Source organism: Epinephelus fuscoguttatus, linkage group LG7, assembly GCF_011397635.1.
Source record: "Epinephelus fuscoguttatus linkage group LG7, E.fuscoguttatus.final_Chr_v1".
Classification (NCBI taxonomy): domain Eukaryota; kingdom Metazoa; phylum Chordata; class Actinopteri; order Perciformes; family Serranidae; genus Epinephelus; species Epinephelus fuscoguttatus.
In genome coordinates, this window is record NC_064758.1 from 14,571,948 (window position 1) to 14,593,344 (window position 21,397).

Here is a 21,397-nt window from a genome sequence, read left to right on the forward strand (position 1 = left end):
ATTTATGGCACGGCCATCAGGAGCAATTTTGAGTTCAGTATTGAGTATGCCAAAGTAAACTTCATTGTGCGGACTGGACAAGGGATCTATCCGCCCACGTTCAGATTAGTGGTTCCACTCTACCTCCTGAGCCACAGCAGCCCCATGTTATTCCCAAATGCAAAAACGAAGCATTCTGAATTCACTACAGCTCTGATTTGCATCTCTGACCATCTTTTTTTTCGGCTCATGTTTACTGCGGTATTACTGTAGAAGCCATGCCAAACTGACTGACAGAGCATGATCATGAAGACAAAGTTGACATTATTAAAACTGATATAACACTAGTCCATACCCATTGAGTGCACAGTGGCCCACGTACAGTTTCACATGGTGTGTTGGGATACAGGTCATAGGAAATTACAGATTAAAAAGTCAACTGAACCCATTAAGAAGAGCAATGTATTCAGACAGAGTTTTTGTGTTTAATACTACGATTGCTCGGCTACAGCTGATGTCCGTTTGAGGTGGATACATATATCAGCGCGCGTGCGTAGTAACTTGTGGGATGAATGCATACAATTCAATTAAAAGCGACTTTGTAAAAGAATATACTAATAGTGTAATTTTTGGAAAAAGTAGCTTTGTCACCTTCTACCTATGCCAATCCTCAATGCCTATGTGCAGTTTCACATAGATTGACAGTGTCAGTGAGTAGAAAAACGTGGGACAGACAGAATGACTGACTGACAGAATGACACACTGACAGTTTCCGTGATCATGTACACCATACCATACCATGACTTAGTCATACCAAAAAATAGAAAGAAAAAAAAAAAACATTCGGCCACAGGGGGAGCCACATTGATTGGTTGCATTTTAGCCATTTTAAAGCATTTTTCTGTTGTTATAGCGCCACCCAGTTGCCAATTAGAGTTAAATTTCTCCAGTCACCTTGAGGCGTCCTGTTCTACATATCTACCAAGTTTAGTAAAAATCAATATGGCAGTTAGGCCTAGATAAGAAATTAGCTCTCTAGAGCCCCCATTTTGTTTGACGGGGTCAATAATGGAGGGGTCCCCTCAGATTATGTGTGGTCATATGCCTACAAAGTTGCGTGGTGATCGATGAAACCCTTGAGATGTTATACACCTTTATGTGATGAGCCACGCCCTCCGAAATATTCATTGCCTTATAGAAACTCAGTTTTAGTACGTTTTCCAACTTTTGCCAAGAGGGAACTTTAGATATTGGTAGATACAGATACAGATACATTAGAACACAGATGCTCATCTTTTTACTGTTTCATGCCCATAAAAGGTGTGGAAGCTCTCCATCTGTCAGTCATTTAACGTCACCTGTGCTGCAAATGCACCAGTGTACTCATGTTTTATGTGTTATATATATCCTGCTATGCGAGCCATTTTATGCATGTCATATATGAAGGCTCTATGTAATTGCTTTCTTTATTAAGCAAGCAACTGTAAGCATAACTATCCATGTTGAAAGGTGTGATGTTTAATAAAAATAATCAAACCAATAAATATACAAATACATGACTAGAGTTTATGTAAGCAAATAAGATAAGGACACATAAGAAGAGGACACATAGACTTCTGCTTTCCTTTTTCAAGCCTCTGGAGAAATATTCAGTAAAACAATATGGGATAACCTTTATGCTTGGCTTATTAGCGCCCATGGAGTAACTGGGCCTTGGGGGTGGGAGATAATTTTAGCTTGTTACCAGCAAAATAGGTTACAACCTTCAGCAGCTCTGCTTCTGTTTTAGCCACAAAGTAGGACACAAGCCCTGTATCGCACGATAAGAACAGTGTTTTCAAGATCACAGGGAGGTTTACTGTAAAACACACTGCAGTGTATTGTTATAATACAAACCTGCCCGGCTACTTGCACCGCCATTGGAACCTCCAGGACTCCTGTATCTCTGTCAAAAAGCTTCTTGGCATCTTTGGATAAGGAGCATCTATGAGAGAGCAGAAAAGGGCAGGTACACTGTGAAAACACACACTGTTATGCAAAAAGGCACTTTCTCCTAAAAACGTTTTATTTTTACATCGTGTTCCCGAGCAGAGAGGAGCCAAGACACCAATTAGGTTGATAATAAACACACAACTGCAACAGTGGTTTTAAAGGTTACTATTTCTGTTTGTAGCACATCAGTCAAAAGCCACGAGCCACTGTCAAGCTCTTCAAAGAGAGATAAAGATTCAGGACCCTGAAGACCCATTACTTTACTTTAACCCACGACTGTAGGATCGGCTCACCAGGGAAAGCAGGAGAGAGATGTAGAGCGCGCCTCCACACTACTGTAGGTTGTAGCCATGGTGATGGGAGACGTAAGCATGATTCAAAGAGGCCCAGTAGTCATGCACAGGCTTATGTAAAACTCCAGTCCTCCAACATAACACACATACAGTATATATACACTGTATATATGTATGTATGTATGTATGTATGTATAGTTCATTATCATGTAAACAGTGATCAAGTGTCAAACGCAGTTTGTGGCTCAGATCCACCCCCACCTCTCACTTTCTCTCTCCTTCTCCCAACACCCCTCTCTTTTTTCCCTGCTCTTCCTTCCTCTATTTTTCCCCTATCAACTGTCTTCTCGGTCTTTCCCTCTTTACGCTCTTAATGCTGGTTGAAGGCTTGAGAGCTAATACTGTAAATGTCAGTGGTTTTAAGGCTCTCCAGATGTCAGTGTGTTTTTTAAAAGCGTTACAACCGAGCCTCGTCTTCAACGAATCTGCCAGCTTCAGGTTCGAGGACAGGCTGGTGTTTCATATTCCCCCTGTTCTACTACAACACCCTTCATGTCTCAAAGCCAGAAAGGCCGCCTCCTTGCACATCAAAATGAAATCTCCTCATTTACAAAGGGGACTGATGAAAAAAAATGTTTTTTTCCCTGCATAGCTTGACCAATGAGCACAGGGGGTGTATTTAAGGAAGCACTCTTGTTCTGCCTGCAAATAGAATCGCTGCTGGAGAGTCACTCTTGAATTAGCTTGGCAGGGCAGAGTGGAAAAGCGTGGTGGGACGTCGCCAGGCCCATATGCTCGGGAGAATTTTGCGGATGGATGGATGGGGTTTCAGATTTGTCAGTGTCCTGCACAGATTTACTTGGGTGCTTTTCTTCTCTGCAGCCAGATTATCGGCAGCCTCGTCCAAGAGTAATTCTCCTCCATAGTCTTTAATGACACTTCTGAGATTAGTAGAGGACACTGTAAAATTGAAATAGTTGTTCTATAACTTTGTGGTACCGAGACAGAGAGCTGCAGTGCATATCTCCAAAGGATTTCACCTAGAACTACTAAAACAACTAGGCAAAACTTCATCTACTTTATCTACATTTCCATTCCTAAAAAAAAAACAAAAAACTGAAATGTAAAAGAAAAGCTATTTATGAGGATCACCTAGAATCCATGAGAGCAAGGCTGGAAAAACTTAAAAAAAATATTTATCAGTAAATTTTAAGTTGAAGTTAAGTTTGACTTTAGGAAAAGTAGCTGCTTTTGTGCTTATTTTTATCTGATGGGAGCAAATACAATATATTTGAAATACATATTCCTCTTCAATATGTAATCCTGCTTGGATTTCACTTCACCATTAAAAAGTGATGATGAAAAGGATTACCCATTAAGAAGCTTAGGGATTTTTCACTATGCAGAAATGGAGGGGCAAAAAAATACAGTAAATGACTGTGAAAGAAATCTTTAAAATCATGTTAACTAAAAACGTTATTTTGTTCGTTTGTTTGCTTTCTTCCATGTCATTGTCATCATTAAAGTTTCTGTTACTGGTGTGAGCTGTGACATATCAGTGGATGTACTGGTAGAGCTGTTTGGTGTAATCTGTAGTAAATCATCCTTGTAATCTCCCTTTTATCAGCCGGAACTGCCGGGGTGGGACACATTGCCTCGCTCCTCAGGGATTACACCTAAAACCGTTCATTCAAGCCATCCTATTCCAATGATCATGTCATCAGGTTAAAATTTTCTTCTGGTCTTATGTTGGATTGAAATTCTCTACATGCTGACTGTTTACGTGACCCTTGAATTATTGTGTTTTAAAAGTAAAGCGTTAAAGTAAGCAGGTAACATGGCAAGACAGGTTTAAATCTAAAATGTAAATGTGGTGATAGAAGCCATGGATGTATAAAGGAAACTGGATACAGCACTATTTTACTAATATTTGGAGAAAATGTCCCGATATCCGTACAGCACTAAAAGAGACAAATAATCTGTGAAAAAAATCATACTCCTCTGCCTACTCTATTGCCTTGTAGCACTTCTAATGGCCTTACTGCATGTGAACTAAAACAACCAATCGGAGCGTCTCCAAAGCAGCTTTCAATCATGTCAAGCACTGCTGGTGAACTGCGGTCAAACTAGGCAGCACTGATCAAATTGAAATCAAGATTATGTTACTTCATTGCCTATTCCTGGCTTCAAATGTTTTCAGAAACATATTTTAGTGTATTGTTTAGCTGTAACATGAGAAAGTTGTCTGGCTGGTGGGCGGTGCCTGGTGCTTTAGTTCACTGTATCCAGCATGGTGGCCGGCTCAATAACTTTCTCATTTTGTTTTTTTTGTTTTTAAAGATATTTTTTGGGCATTTTTGCCTTTAATCGATAGGAAAGCTGAGTGTGAAAGGGGGAGAGAGAGAGAGGGAATGACATGCAACAGCCTTGTACATGGGGCACCTGCTCTATCCACTAATCCACCGATGCACCGTGCACTAAAATATGTTTCCGAAAACATTTGAGGCCAGAAATAGATAATGCAGTAACAGAATCTTGATTCATATTTGATCAGCACTGACCAGTTTGACAGTTTGTCCGAAGTTAACGGAGTGATTTACATGATTGACACCTGTCGTAAAGACTCCTCGGCTCTGATTTGTTGTTGCTGCTGTGCCAAGGTCTGATTCTAGCGGATACCATTAGAAACAGCAGGGAGGGAGGACATAATTTTTTCTCAGACTATCTGTCTAATGTACATCTTTCAGAATATAGTGACAGTTTCAGCAAATATAAAAAAAAAATTGTCAACCTCACATCCCAACCACTCCCTCTCTGGCTTGCTCACTTTAACTCTGGATTTGGCTATTAGTGAATTTTACAATTTTTTTGAAGATTATGTGTGTTCGTTCTGGGAAGTTGATGTACCTCATAATAGGACCGAATTACAGATCTGAAAGTTGTAAATATACAGTGTGGCCACCATGTTGGCTATAGTGGCTTCAGAGGCCAGCTTTGTTCCTGGTTGCTTGTGTGAAACACTTTCTATTTGTTCAGCCGTTATACTAAGTCTGTTTTACTGCTGTTTCCTCCTGGTTGGAGAAACAATCCATCAATCAGTTTTGTAGGCATAATTAAGAATAGGGGGGTTTCTGCATAGCTAGCTCCCTAACTAAGCCATGAAAAGATTGAAAATTGACAGAGTGACTATAGAGGTTGTTGTAGGTTGACTTACAGAAATAATAACTCTTAAATTGCCATATTTCTTGAATTACTGTGAAAAACATTAACCCCTCCTAGCAACCGCCATCGCAATGTCTGTGTCAACTGACAGTGACAAAGTAAGAAAATGGCCTCCTCTTCCAAACAGAAACTGGCCAACATGAATAAAATGCTAAATGAATGCAATGCCAATAGACTGTGACTATTAGACTGTCAGTGTCCAGCTGAATGCAAATACCTCTTAGCAGAACAGGATCACAAACGTGTGAACCACTGGCCTTGATATTGTACAGAGGGATTTATGTAGTGTATGGAACGATGCTCTGGATATGTGAGAGAAACATGTGGGTTGCATGGTGACAAATAAAAGTGGAGGAAGACAGGCAGAGAGGGATGAAGCATAGGAAAGACGGTGAAGGAATGTGGGCAGGATGAGCGCAATCCTTCAGAGCAGGAAGCAAGAATGTGCTCACCCTCTCCCAAAAGCCCGGGGAGGGAAGGCAAGAAGCAAACACCTGTGTAAAGAATGAAAGCTATGAGTCATTTCAGAATCCAGATTTAACAGTTTGTGTGTGTGTGCGTGTGTGTGTGTGTGTGTGTGTGTGGCAGAGACAGTGAGTGAAGGCAGTGCTGCTAATGAGGATTTGGAAATCCAATCACAGGCTCTGGCTAGGAACACTTGGCAGTGCCATTTTAAATGACACACCGCCACTGCATAAAACAAAAGCAAACCTACCAAAAATCAACAGATTAGAAGGCGAGATCCAACCATGACAGAGATGAGACAGTCCGGAACACAGCTTGCTGACATGCTGGAAACATTTTCCATACCCAGTGTGATTTGTGTGAATTTACAGGGCATTTGCACTTGGGCCATCTTAAAGGACAATTCTGATCTTATTCTCAAAGCTTTGGCCCCCATTTCTTCTGGTTATGATAGCCCTGTACTCACCTAGCCCAGCATGCACCTCTTAGTATTATCATTACGTTTGAGCAATTAAGAAAACATTAGCTTTTCTGAAAGCTAAACCCCTGATGACATTTTACAAACCTAGACAGTTCTTCAGCAACACTTGCTTCTGTTTTAAAGTATCTTCAAAACATCTGTTTAACGATATATTCCATCCCCTGCACAATAAAAGGGATTCTTAAGCCATTAATGTTGAGACTCCCTGATCTAAACAAAGATGGTAGCCCAAAATGACAATATTTCTTTTCATAGGATGTAGACCAAACTTTAAATGTTTCATCATCAGAATAATTGCAGCAAAAATTGTGATTGTGTGTGACTGACGCAGCTATACAAGTTGCCTTGCCTTACTCATATATCTACTTTATATTGGCATATTGCCTCGACCATCATTAAAGGGGACCTATAATGCTAATTTTAAGTTTTGTATTTTTCATTTATACTATTTTGAGTTTCAACTACAATATATTGACATAGTTTAATTTTCAAAAAACACTTTTTTTTCTCATATTGCCTGCCTGAATATACCTGTATTCACTCTCAGTCTGAAAAGCTCTGTTTTAGCGCCTGTCTCTTTAAAGTAGCTAGCACAAGCTTCAAAAGTTGCTAAAAGTTGCTGGATGACAGCACAATAATGGCATCACTGCACATTCATTTAAGATAATGGGAGCTTTTTACACCTTTGCTGAATTAGATTCAATAGAAAAATCCTTAACAAAATTTAAATGCACTGAGAGCCTTCTTGCTCTCTAAATCCAGAGGGTGAGAGTATCAGTGTAACCATAGAGACTCACTACAACTGAACTCCCACAATTCAGCAGGCGGCATCTTCTCTCATCCTGCTTGTCCCTCACCTACTAAATGTCTGCACAGTGCTGCTGTGCAGGGAAGAGAGGGAAGGTTTCGGCACTGTTAGCAGAAGAGCCATGGACTGATGTTACTCCGAGCACAAAGCATGGGAACGAATCAAAATATAATATAATTGACTCTATTTCTGAATAAGTTGCTAAATTTGTCACAAGTTGCTTTTTAGAAATACAGTCACAAAGAGGGTCTAAAAAGTTGCTAAATCTAGTGAGAAAGCTGTCAAGCTGGCAACACTGAATGTTAACACTTGCAGAAGTGTGTCTGGAGCGGATGACCATATGAGGAAATCCGTCGCCAGCTGATGTCAGCTTGTCTCATACATAGGAAAAAACCCCCAGTAGAAACAGAGTATTCAGAACGGTCTGAAACCTGATGGTTTTGCTCGCAGAGATTATTTTCACTTGGTTTACCTCAGTATTTAAAACTTTGGCCATGTTTGATATGAACATCTGACATTGTAACATTACATATGACAGAAAATACAGAAAAGCATGATAGGTCTCCTTTAAAAAAATGCTACAGGATCTGCTAATACTGTACTGCTAAGGTCAACAGAGCAGATACACCAAAGTGTTAGGGCAAAATAACAACCTCTCCAAAACAAAAATCCACTAATGTGAACTCGGTGTCAGAATAAATAACAGGGAATCAAACAGCACATCAGTTCATCAGGCTACTATCAGATTTAATTTTTAGCAATGCCAATTTGTCCCCAAATCCCAGCAATTAACATGGTGAGTTCAACGTTATCATATTCGATAGCACTAATCTACAAAGTAAGATCCAAGTTTCAATAAACTGGAATGATCCTTTAAGAACAATGACAGCACAGGGAACTGGGTCTGGTGTCTCAGGTTATATAAGCAGAATCAGGGCCAGCATATAAGCAGTGGTGGATGGTGGACACATAGAGAGATGAGAGGAGTTTGAGAGTAACAGAGAGAGGCAGAGTAGATGTAGAGTTAGAGGGAAAGTGAAGGAGTGCAGAGACAGAGGACTGCAGAGATTGAGAAAGGCAAAGAGAGAGAAGTATAGTTAAGCACAGAGGTGAGAGGCCAAGAAAAAGAGAAGTATGTGTGAGAGAGTGGGAGAAGACAGCACAAGAGTGAAAGAGAGAGACACAGAGAGAGAAAGTGTGAGTAGGGAGGGGGTGGTTGCTGTAGCTGTGTTAGTGCTTGCGAACGCTGCATCATCTCAGCAGCAGCACGAGTAATGCTGCACTCTAATCCTCGCATTAAACCGCTGCTGATTCACTAAGGCAGATTACCGACATTTCCCCACTTTCCCCTCCTGTCCCCCTGTTGAACGATGACCACTGCATGCCCTTAACTTTTGTCATGTGTGAATAAAATGTCCTCCTGTTATTATTTTTTTCCATCAATATCCTCCCAGCTATCAGCTGCTGAACTGTGAAGGGAAAAAAGAGGGTGGGCAGAAGAATACTGGCGCCCACGCTGAGTTTTTACATACTGCTCGCCTCTCATATTTGCCCTGGGGGTGCCCTGTCCGCTCTCCTGGCATTCAAACTGCAGTTCAACTCCTGCCTCTCCATCTAAATATAGAGCTTGTATTGTCGTAGAAAGAATTACCACGTCCTTCAAAGTCATTAGAAACCATTACCATCACGCTCAGAGAGCAGGTATGTTGAAGCAACTGTTTTACACCCGCTGGCTGTTGACTGGCTGCAAATTGTTGCCATTTGTATCTCCATAAGACTCCACAGCACGTTGCTATTAAAAAGGGAAGCTATCACATACAATAAGCTTTGTAGAATACTAATAACAAATATATTATTTAAAGGATATTTAGTTGGACCAGAATTGTCCTTGAAAGCCTCCTACTATAAATATTTAGGCATCTATGTGGATGCTGCTTTATGCTGTAGTGCACATGTAGACTATGTCTGTAGCAAGGTACAACAAGGCATTTAATTTTTTAGGAGGCTGAGATCATTTGGAGTAAACAAAGACATCCTGTTATTATTTTTCCATTCAACAACACAAAGGCTCAATCCCAGTACACCCCTTGCCACTACTAATTGGCCCTTACCCCTCAGGTGTCTTGATTTTTGTTTGGATAGAGGAGTCAGCATAGTATTAGCACTACATGGTACACCAAATGAGAACTCATTGGCAAGAAAACAAAAGAAAACCACAAATGTATGTTATTATTAATAAAGATTTAAAAAATACAACAACCATTGTATTGTCTTGGTTTAATGTTGTTTCAGTGTATAATGGTCATTTCCTTATGACAAGCTTAAAAAAACAAAACAAGAAAAAAAAAACGCTTGTAGTATGCTGATGTCTCGGTAGCTCACTAGCTAACTAACTAGCTAACATGACATTGTTATTGCTGATTTGTGCGTGACAGAGTCGCATTTTGACACATTTCCATGTCAAATTCCCCCTTTTTTATGGCATATGATGCCCGTAATTTAAAAGTGTCCAGCTGCAAAGTTGCTGAACTTGTTACAGTTTCTCTAATATCAGTGCAGACTAGCAGGGTAGGAGCATGGGTTGCTAACATTAGCTCACAGATCACTGCTAGTAGCATGGTAATGAAGCAGTGTTATTTTATTTAATGGCTTGTTTGACTGATTGATAGCATGAAACTCTGCGAACAAATTGTGAGCATTCATGCTCCTCTATCGCCATGAGATGTATGGCAAATATCATTGTGATGGAACCAGTGCATGGCACAGTTATCTCTCTATTCAATTTAAAGCTGGACTAGCTACACTGATACGGATCTGCTCAAAAATTGTGGGTCAAAGGCTTTAGTCAAGTTTTCAAACTAAAAGAATGTTGTCTCTGACTTTTTTTGACATTTCTTTCATCTGTGCCAAACAATCAGACAATGCCATATTGATTTGCTTTTCAATTACCAGTTTAAAAGCACCAAGTTGTGTCAAGTTGGACTCAGTTGCGCAAAGTCATGCCTGAGATGGACCACTTCCGGAGACGGGCCATAACGCGCCCAACCGCCTCCAAGTGGGTTGCCGTGACGTCAGCTGGGTTTTGTCATCATTATTCAACATTCAGTGACAATTTAGCAACATGTTTAAATAGCCTCGTATTGCCACACACAGTAGATACTTTATCAGTTTCAACTGCGTCAAAAAAAACCCAAGGAGACAAGAAAATGGCAAGCCCTTGATTTGCGTTGCAAGGAAGCTGGAGGAGATCAGCATCCGGCGTAATTTTGTGCAGTGCTGAGAAAAAATGAATAAACTCCAACAACAGCATAACAAAGTCAAACACCATGAAATGTTCCGCTGATTTTCAGGTGCATCATCAGTTACAGACACACCTTAAAGTGGGTAGACCTATTGTATGGAGATGCACCAAGTCAAATCGAGTCAAGCCACGACAGACATGTACGGAAAAGGGTTATAAGTAGGCCACAGTGTGCCTGAGTTGAAAACTGAATGTAAAAGGAGAGATTACATTGATCACACTGTATCCACTTTTCATAAAATCTGATGTGATATTTGTTTGCAGTAAGATTTGTGTTTTATATTTTTGTAAAAAATGGTGTATTGTTTATTGCTAACAAGAGTACTTCAATGAGACTTTTCTGTGTACAGTGTATATAGTCTATGGCAGTTTTTGTTAAAAAGGAAATCTGTATGTTTCTCCTTTATTGAAGAAACAGAGGCTGGGAGTCACAAAACTGCAAGCCTGGCTCAATACATATGACAAGTCTCCTTTGAAGTGAAACGGTTTGCATTTTTATAGAAGGTTGATAGAATCTTAACAAGCTTTCAGTCTAAAATAAGATTATGAATGCTCCAGTGATTCCATTATCATTGCATCCTCTGTGTGTCCTTCCTTACCTCGGCAGGAACTTGAGTTGGGCATTAAAGCTTGAATGAGCCTGGATGAAGCCTGTCTTTGGAAGGATCTCTATGTGTTTCCTCATTTCCGGACACACCTCAAAGGTCAGCTTCAAGGCTGTGCTGGCTCTGTCATGCAAACAGATATGATTTCGTTAGCTTAATGCTAACACACCAAGTGCATTAATCCAGGGCAATCTGCATTGTTATTGAAAAATAACGCACAGGCAGTAACACTCAGGCAATACTCGAATCTGACTGGAGAGGCTGTCCATTAAAACCTGATATAGGACATCTACTAAGCAGTTCCAGTGAAAATGTCTGTTCAAAGTTCTAAATTAATGTGCTGGCTACATATCAGCCCATATCTAATATGAGTAACTGTAGCAACAGGGACGCAGTCAAAGCCTCAGTTTACTATTCATTTCCAACACAGTGTAGCCATCAATGCCTCATCATCTGAACGCCACAGGGTGGAGACTGTAACACAAGCTGTAAGATGTAGACACCCTCTGATACTTTGTGTCACATCAGTGATCATCTGGCATCCCATCCGCTATTCAACTTCAGGCTGTAGGTGACAGTAACACTACACATGGCGCATGATTTGTTTGTGAAAATTTGTGACATGGCTGGATAGCTAGCTAGTCTTATTGTTAAACATACTGTTTAATTATATTTAGTGTTTGTCAACTGTACGAGATGTTATTGACTTTAAATTTTCTAACATGACATTAGCTTCCTGGTTTACGGCTCAGCCAAAGGCTTCTATAAGCTAAATGGACTAGAAATATCTCTTGTTGCCAAGTCACATCTAAGGTTGGTCCTATTTACTGGAGTTGTAAAAATATGTGTCCATTACATAAGAACTTTACTGGATGGTAATAATGGTTCCATGTATTAGATAAAACCTCAGGTGGGAAACGGAGCTATATCTTTGAAAAACTTGCGATTTCAATTGCAAAATGCATGAAAATATAAATGAATGGTCATATTTTTTTTTCTTTGGCAAATGACCATGGTATGAGCAGGATAATACCCACTGAGGTGTCCATAATCAGGAATTAATGACCTCCACAAAGGCAACCACCCTCCACATTTCACGCCTCGCCATCAGCCATTAATTCCTGATAATGGTTACGTTGTTGGGTATTACCCCTTAAATAATGCACATGAAATGATGTTGACACTAGTAGTTTATCACATGGCATAAAGGAAATGACAACACAATAGCAGCAATCAGGTAAATGCATTCATTTTATATGACAACAACAAAAAATGTATAGGCCCTGAGGACTTCTAAGGGCAAACCTCTTACCCCCACAGGGACTCATCAAGGACAGAGGAAAGATTTTTTGTTTGAGTGACACGGAAATTGCCTTGTATGGAGTGATGTGCCCCAAGTCCAAACCATTTAGGTGACCCAATTTCTAGGAGCTCCAACAGATGGTTGTGCCTGTGGCTACAAGCCTCAGTTATAGCTGAGCCTTGTGATATAAATGGCTCTTCACCTTGGGAATTCTCCAACACATCCAACCACAGCCCACACGCATACACCTTCATAAAATGATGACAGTACAAACACGCAGTAAAAAAAAAAAAAAAAGCTTGCTGGAGGTGATATGTGTATACAGTGATAACATTTTGTTATTGTCTGCTTTCATCCTCAAAGATAAAAAGGTGAGCCATGAGCAAGCCGTGGCCACGCAGACTGAAGGACCCCTCATTTTTCGATTCCCCTCTCAAATGAAATGACCCACTTTGAACAGCGAGGTCAGCCAGATGGTTGTTTTCCCGAGGCAAGGACTCTCAGGGACACTTGGGGGATATTAAGTCCCTATCTTTATTCCGGCCAAATGATAACCTTCAAATCACTCTCAGGAGGAATATTCATGGGTACATAATCATTTAGGGCAATTAGGCATTTTAATTAACAGGGGCATTTAGCTGATCCTGTCGTTTTTTACTGGCTGTCTATGACCAGTTTATTTCTGAAGCAATGTTTAATGATTTAAAGGTCAGTTTACAGCAATTTGTTTCCTTGGGGTAAAAAACACACTGTGATAATGATGATTATGTAACCATCGCATTATACTAATATTTTTGTTTCATTTGGTTGTAGAGCCTCATGTTTAAGCAGATGCTGAATCTCAAGTTATAGATGAGATTCAAAAATGGATTTCTAAGGGTTAATATATGTCTTTCTAAGGTTTTATTATCTGCATTTAATGATACACTATAGACAAAAAGTACTGCATGTGGACACCTTGTCCTCATACTTCGGTTAACTATTGGTCTGGGGTTGTTACCGTTTTTAGGTGAAGAAGTCCTCTGGCAATTGTAGTAATTATGATGGGAGAAAGTCTTCATCGGGAGGAAGTCACATTAAATAGATGGGTCCTGGCATAACTAACTTTCACACCAACATATTTTAATCATTTATTTCAAATACAATAAATATTAGGCTTGGAAGGTATCACAATATTAGGACATACCAGGATATTTAGGAATCCCATATAATTTTCAATACCATTGAAAATAAGATGCTCATCTTTCTGTTTAACTCATATGGAGAGGCTGTAATAAGGACATATTAGTGCACAGCACGCATTACCAGAGCTCAGTCTGATGGTACAGGCACCTGAGCTGAGAAACGACTGCCAGTGGTGGGGATACAGGACTGTAATAAGCCAGCCAGCACCAGCAGAGAGAAAATATGGGGGAAATAGCATATTTTTACATATAACTGCATGAATTAAGGGTTTATTTCCATCAAACCAGAATTGGTGATTTTTGGAACAGTGAACCAACTAACTAAACAACTAACAAGACAAACCAAGTTGGTTTAGGTGAGTTTTATTTTGTTTCTGTCGAGTATGAACAAAACATGTTTTGAAATGAGTTGACAAGGCAATCAAGCTTGTGTTAGTCTGGCGAAAGAGATTAACTAAAATTCAGGAGGTGTACTGTTGTATTTCTGTGTTTAAAAAGGAACAAAAGTGTAGGAATATAACCTTTCTTGATGTAAGTTTGTATTGTTTATTTATTAGACTGAAAAAGCTGAAAAGCGAAGACAGATTGTGGTACATAGCAAAGGAAGGTATTAAGACAGGAGAAAATAGATACCGTCCAAGCCTAATAACTATCACTGGAACTCAAGGTCTACGTGATTCCTGTCCTTGGCTAGTCTGAGGAAGTTTACTGTGATGGACATTGGAGCCTTTGCTGCATGTCATACATTTTTCTCTATATTTTATTGCTTATGTAATAATCCAAAAAACTTCTGTCAGAGTAACATTGACAATGACACTCATACAAATCACTGAGGTTTAGTGGCAATTATGTCCGGTCCAAGCGGCAACTGCTGGGGCTAAAAAAGATGAAGCCAACGCGGGCAGTGCCAAAAACTGCAGTTCCGTAAATAGCCACTTGAGACTGGCTCAAAGAGTGAGTCAGTCCCAATTCACCCCCATGTTAAAATGCCCAATTTTACGGAAATAAACATGTTTACAACCTGGTACAAAAATTGTTCTTGTCTCCATAGCTAAATAACAGGGTTTGGTCTCTGTTAAAGGGATGAGTTAGCTACTCCCCCATATGCCGATGGAGGCCCTGGTGAAGTCCTCACATCCCTTGCGGAGATCGGCGGGGGGAGCGGCTGGCACACCTAATGGTAGATGGCGCCCCAGACTAACGTCCAAGAACACAAAATTGAATCCACAAAGTATCTCCATACTGCTCATCCATAGTGATCAAAGTGTGCTGCAGCCCCGACATAAAAAGTTGTTTCGAAAAACGTCATATGAACTCTGTTTTTAGCCTCACTGTAGCCTGTAGCTCTGACTGCTTCTCTGTGCTCCACGCTCATGTGTGCCCGCTCAGGGTGATCGATGATGTACGTTCTCTGAAGAGCAGCAGTCTCGTCAGTACTGATGTCCAGATTCTCAAGTGCAGGCATCACCAATTCCCAGTTTGAACAGCAAAGACTTTCCTCATCCATTGGCAATGTTTTGCTTTTGAAACAACTACACCACCAGGTTTCCAGTGCTCGACTCCGGTATTCTGCGGCTGGCTGAGGGTTAGGCTCATGAGCTGCGCCGGCTGCTTCATCCAGTAGCCTGAGTTCCGTCTTTATACTAGGGCTCAAACAAATACGGCTCAACAAAGAAATGCTGTTCCTCCTCAGTTTCAAAGTCTTGAGACATGTTGGGCTGTCCTTTGCTAAAAGACCGTAGTGCAAATTATCTTTTAGCTCTGTGGTTACTGCTCTCTCCCCCTGCGGTGCACGTGTCACGTGATGTAAACATGGGTGAGCAAAGCTCACGCTTTCGCTGGTCTTGCGCAAGCGTGCACACGTGAACGCGGAGCACAGAGAAGCAGTCAGAGCTACAGGCTATAGTGAGGCTAAAATCAGAGTTCATATGACGTTTTTCGAAACAACTTTTTATGTCGCAGCTGCAGCACACTTGGATCACTACGGATGAGCAGTATGGAGATACTTTGTGGATTCAATTTTGTGTTCTTGGACGTTAGTCTGGAGCGCCGTCCGCAAGGGATGGGGACTCTAAAACTTCACCAGGGCCTCCGTTGGCATATGGGTGAGTAGATAATGGCTGAATTTTCATTTTTGGGTGCACTATCCCTTTAAAGCTTCAAGTTAGGCATAACTATGGTTGTAGTGACAAGCTGTCTGCTAGGCATCCCCTCAGCTAATTCAAGATGATCACCCTTTCGTCCGGCCCAGCTCTCCCCCCTTGACCAAATATGGTCAGTGCTGATCATCAAGATGGCAGCAGCCAAAATGCCAAACTCAAAGCTTCAAAACGGGAGTCCACAAGCCAATGGGTGACGTCAAAGTCACTAGTATTTTTATACAGTCCATGTTGCAGAGAAATTGCTCATGTTGAGTCTAAATGCAGAGCTGAATCACAGAGTGCCTGGACTATACTGCTACAGCAGTGCCTCTGCCCTTCCTTAAAAGGGCCAGGTGGCTGTGCTTGCTTACTCCATATGTACTCAAGGGATACCGAGCCTTCAGAGCAAGGCTTCTAGGCAACCATCCTCACAATTCAACACTGCCTGCTTTTAGACCATATAATATATTACAAAATAACCAGCTGGAAGAACAAGATTTTCCATTAGTAACTATGGCTCTATTATCCCTCAAGTGAAAAAAGAGGAAACAACTCTAGCATCGACAACACGCTCACATTCGTCACGCCAAACCACACAGGACACAGGTTGGACGAAGGCACAGTAGGCATATTAGAAATACAGTAAACACAGAGAAATCAAGGACAGAAGGCTTTGTGAAGGAAAAAATAGCAGGTTGGTTGTGGGGGTTTTTTTTGTGGCCTGAGTTTGGGCAGGAATGCTCAACTCCCCAGCAGGTGCCAGTGGAGGAGGGTTTGAAAGTCCAGGCTGAGTGTTTGAAATAAAAAAACACAGTGTTCCCAAAAAACTCTGCCAACAGTCTGCAGAATATTCCAATCATTGGCTCACAAGCAAAAGTCAAAAAATGCACATTTTAAAGTCTCTTAAAAAATCTTTCAATTAGAAGGAGTTATATTCAAATCACTGGCTCACAGACAAGAAAGACATATTCAATTATGCTTTGTGCTGTTCTCTTAAAAAATCTGTCACACACTAAGGAGGACTTGTGGGATATCTACTCATCTACTCAAAGGAAAAAGTGACAAATTGTATGATGAAAGTAGCAGCTCTCTTATTGTTTCCACAAAAAGCCTGCCAAGCTATTTTGTGTTCAAATTACTGTCTTGGAGGCAGAGTGACATATTGCATGGTTTGCTGGTGCAAGCATTAACATTTTTTTTTCTTACTTTAAAAGCTGCCGTTCACACTGATGCTGTCATCGTCATCTTGTCACATGTGCTGGTGTGCCAGCGCACCAGATGGCAGTTGTCACAAATCCCCCACCCCCACACATGCACTCCCTCCCCCACATGATGTGACACAATGACTGGCTAGGTGGTGGACTGCACGCCTGCAAATGTTACTGCCCCCCGGTGAATTCTTAACCTCGTGTGTGCATCATAATGTATCATATACCATAATCGTGAAGGATTTACTGTTGTCCTGTGCTATTGTATGGACCAAAGAGGATTGTGGGGATGTGAGCTTACCGCTCGGTCCCTTGCATCATCCTTTGTTTAGGAACCTTTATCAGCTAACGCATCTCTTTTTTTTATTATGTCTGAACATTTGTTGAATATCTCAATACTTGGCTCCGAGCGTAGTTAAGAGAGTTTTATGTCGGGCCAGCTGAAAAGTAAGCTGGCTCTGTCAATTTTAAGGGATTTCCATGAGCCGGTTTTCTGTGAAAATGCCTGATTTGGCAGAGACTGAGTATGTGAGGGAGTTTTAGTATTGCATTCAGCAGATAAGCCAGCATGCTACATCAGCAGTCCATGTTATTCTCCAAACTCTATTTCGAGGATGTTTCCAAGCATGACAACAAATAAAATGGAAATATGACATGCACCACTCACTTCTTCAGTCATCTCATCGGGCTGAGAGGTTTCCTAAAGGCTTTTAAATATTAAAATCCTAATATGTGGTTCATTATAATAACCTTATTAATAAATATGGATTGATATTGGTTGTTACAGGTTGTGGCTTGTGTATAAAGATAGCGTTGTTTCATATTGTGTGCTGAATGTCTGATGAAGACCTATGACTGAAGAAATGTGTTTTCACTAAACTTCTAAAAAAGTGCTGACAGTGTGTGGGGGTTCACTATCCTCTTTCGCATGACTACACTCTCCTACGCACCTTTCTACCAGGTGTGCATTAGACAATATTCACAATGACTTTATAATAGACTGTTTAATATGCACTCTGTTGTAATGACACACTGACTTGGTCTATTCTGACATCTTTGAGCGTGCCCACAGGTTTCTGTCGTCTTGGTCTGTGAAAATTGGGCTGTGGAGTTTTCAACATTCCATGACATAATGTTAAAGCATTTTCTCTTAAATTAACTGATTGCACTCGTGTCAGCCAGTCTGTGCCTATAACATTATTCTGAAAAAATAGGGAGAGAAGGATTGGCATTTTCTATCCATTAAATGCCAGCATGATGTCAGAGAGGCACTACAAGATACTCTGACATCATGAAGTCAGACTCACATCAATGTGTGATTATAAAGTACAGAGTTAAGACTATCCTTTGCCTTTAAACAATCTCATTATTGTTGCTGTCATATCTAGAACTATATCAATAGAAGATGTTTACATTCATTGGCTGAAAAACATGATATAATATCTTGTACAGTTCACATCTTATAGTTTTAGACTTTTCCCATGAGATGTGCTGATTCTAAGTGGAAACCTCCAGAGCTGAAAAATGAAGCCGACGCTGAAGTGCCAAAAACTGCAATCCCTCAAATGGCCACTTAAAGCTGGCTCCAAAAGTGAGTCAATCCCTTTTAATCCACCATGTTAAAATGCCCAACTTCACAGCAAAAATAAACATGTTTACAGCCTGGTACAAAATATTGTTTTGGTCTCTATAGCTAATTTCACAGTTCAGTCATGCACTGCTAAGGGTGTGGCCACTGACAAGTTGCTACCATGGTGCCAATGCCGGTTGAGTAAAATGACCATGACAAAGCCCCAGACACACAGAAAATAGGCATTGCATTAGCTGTTGCCATTTTAGTGTGTTTTCAGTTCATGAAACATAACATTTTGATTGGCTAAAAAGTCTCGTTCAGGGTTTGGTTGTATTAAAAGACCATCTAAGGAGCCCTTTGTTCAGTTTTTCCAGTGAGTACATTTTGATTCATGGTTTTAAGCCTATTTTTCATGAGCAAAAATTAGCAATAACATTCTCACAGTTAACCAGACTGTAAATGAACCGTGCTAACCAAGCTAGCAGTTAGCACTGGGGTTAGCTCCACCCTTTCGTTAAAATATAGTCACTTATTATCACTTCTGGACTAAAAAATTCAAGATGGCAACGGTCAAAATGCCAAAGACTTTAAAAAGGGAGTGCACAAACTAATGGGTGACATCGCGGTGGCGACAACCAATATTTTATACAGTCCTTGGTTGGATCAAGACTTCTTTAGCAAAAACAATGCTGTAGTTATTTTTGCCTGTTTATTCCTTCTAATGAGTTTGGATTTGTGACCACTGTTCCCCTTTGCCAATACAATCCATTTGTTTGGCATACACAGCCGCAAATTACACAATCCCATATTACACATTTTTTGTGTGACAAGATGCTTTCACAAATAACAGCAGCTATTTTGTCTCTTTAAAAGGCCATCGCTTGTCTCATGTAGCTCTGACAAACCATTTATAAAAGTGGGGATTGTCAAAAGGTACTGTTAAATGGCATCAGATTAACACAACTTCCTGTTTAGGTGTGTTGCAGTTGTACAGTTGTGGTGCCATAGGGTAGATGTTTGTTTTCCCCAATGATTAACAATGCATGGCATACAATGCCTCAACTGCCTGCATACAAAAGCTGAATTTTACCTGATGACTGACTCCCTCAGAGTGGGCTGAGGCTGCTCTTGCACACTGCGTGCACTGTGACAAACGTTTTGATCTCATTGAAGTAAATTGCTCTGTAAAAGCTAAAACTAGTCCTGCACAAATGAACTGATAGTGAATACTGTGCAGTTTCCTTTGGGACTCGACTGTATATGTGCGTGTGTGTGTGTGTGTGCGCGCGTGTGTGGTTGTGGCCCATCTGCTCAAATTGTACATGAAAAAACACCTCTCCCCAAACTCAGAATGCTCCCAAAAATTCTCTAACACTGACTTTTCTCTCGGGACCTTGCTGTCATTGATTATGCAGGTTAACATGAAATCATCTCTAACATAAACAACTAATAAACACTGATATTGGTTACAAAGATAACACTTTCTATTATGGGCACCTTTCCACTAATAACGTTCCCAAATTATTTTTTAGAAAGTGCCTGATATGTATTGCTGAACACAAAAAAATCTAAACTTGGATATTTCACAGACACTTTGCACTTCAATTATGCACAACTGCATCATTCACCAGTTCATTCTTACAAATTCAAATAAATAAGGTGGCACTCAACAAGTGTGCCAACTCCAATTTCTTTATAATCAGTGACAAATTAGTACACTAGAACACACATTAGAAACAACCTAAAAAGTAACAAAAAACTTGTTAACTAGAGGTGTACCCTGAGGTCTCATGTTCTGTGTGAATCGTCCTTTAACATCACAGATGTGCAGCATTTCTAATTGGAACGTGCACATCACCTTGAAAACTAATGAATAATCAAATAAGGCTTCATACAGTTTCTTGGCACACTCTGTTTGCCCTTGATCCAATGTTGTCTCTAACTGTTGCAGATGATTATTTAAAGTGACACTAATATGGTATTAAATGACATCTCGCATACCCTAATTTGATGCTTTGCCTGTTCAAACAAGGTAGTTAGACAAGACCTACATAATAGCTCACTCTAAAGTGCAAACTAATTGACAAGGGATAGAAAACTAGTTCTATTCAATTACAGGGGCAGAGGGACTGTTCAAACGTCTCTCATGTATTTCTCCATTGAGTTACATTGATTGTTGGTGCTTCAAGAGCGCTTACATGTATCACCAACCAGTCAGCCATCTCAGGCTCTGGGCCCACCTGCTTTGGACTGTGATACTGTCTTGATAGAGGCGGTCAAACATGCAGATCTTCAGGTCAATGCTGGGCTGAGCCACCCACACAGGGACGCTGACTGCCACACCCCTCACCTGGATGGGTATCTGTTTGTACCGACATGGCATTGATCACAAATGGTCCACATAACACTAAAATAAATAAATAAATATGGGTCTGCCATCTTTAAAAACTATACTTATGACATTGACAAGATGACAAACATGGTGTGTCTTACTGGTTTGCTGGATAGGTCTGAGAATTTGATGTGGAAGTCCAGTTTGGCCTCTCCTGGAATGGTTGGAGTGAATACAACCTCCAGTCTGATGCTTTCAAAAGGTCCAATCTCTCCTTCTCTGACCTGGAGGGAGGGTAGATCAAAAACGACAAGCGAACTTTTAATTTTAAACATGTTATGTTATAGGCCGCAAAACAAATGTAAAATGATCAGTTAGCTCAAAGCTGGGGTAGGCAGCTTTATTTTGCTGTCACTGGGCAAAAATCCTGAGCATATTGTAATTCAAGTGGCCTACAAGAAAACTACACTTCTGCATCTCCTCTTTGCTCTGTTTTAAGGCTTTATAAAA

The 21,397-nt window shown here is 40.5% G+C and overlaps 1 protein-coding gene across 5 annotated transcripts in view; it reads right to left on the minus strand.

The window, feature by feature from the left end:
• Positions 1–21,397, minus strand: part of cfap74 (cilia and flagella associated protein 74) — an 85,238-nt gene that overhangs the window by 27,456 nt on the left and 36,385 nt on the right. For all 5 annotated transcript variants that reach the window (XR_007449655.1, XM_049581240.1, XM_049581241.1 and 2 more), the window contains exons 20-23: positions 21,049–21,171; positions 20,796–20,917; positions 11,141–11,269; positions 1,876–1,963 (exon numbers count right to left, since the gene is read on the minus strand). Coding sequence is in view for 4 of the 5 variants with exons in the window: in XM_049581240.1 (XP_049437197.1) it covers positions 1,876–1,963; positions 11,141–11,269; positions 20,796–20,917; positions 21,049–21,171 (462 nt within the window). In the remaining variant the exon portion in view is untranslated. The remainder of the gene's footprint in view (positions 1–1,875; positions 1,964–11,140; positions 11,270–20,795; positions 20,918–21,048; positions 21,172–21,397) is intronic.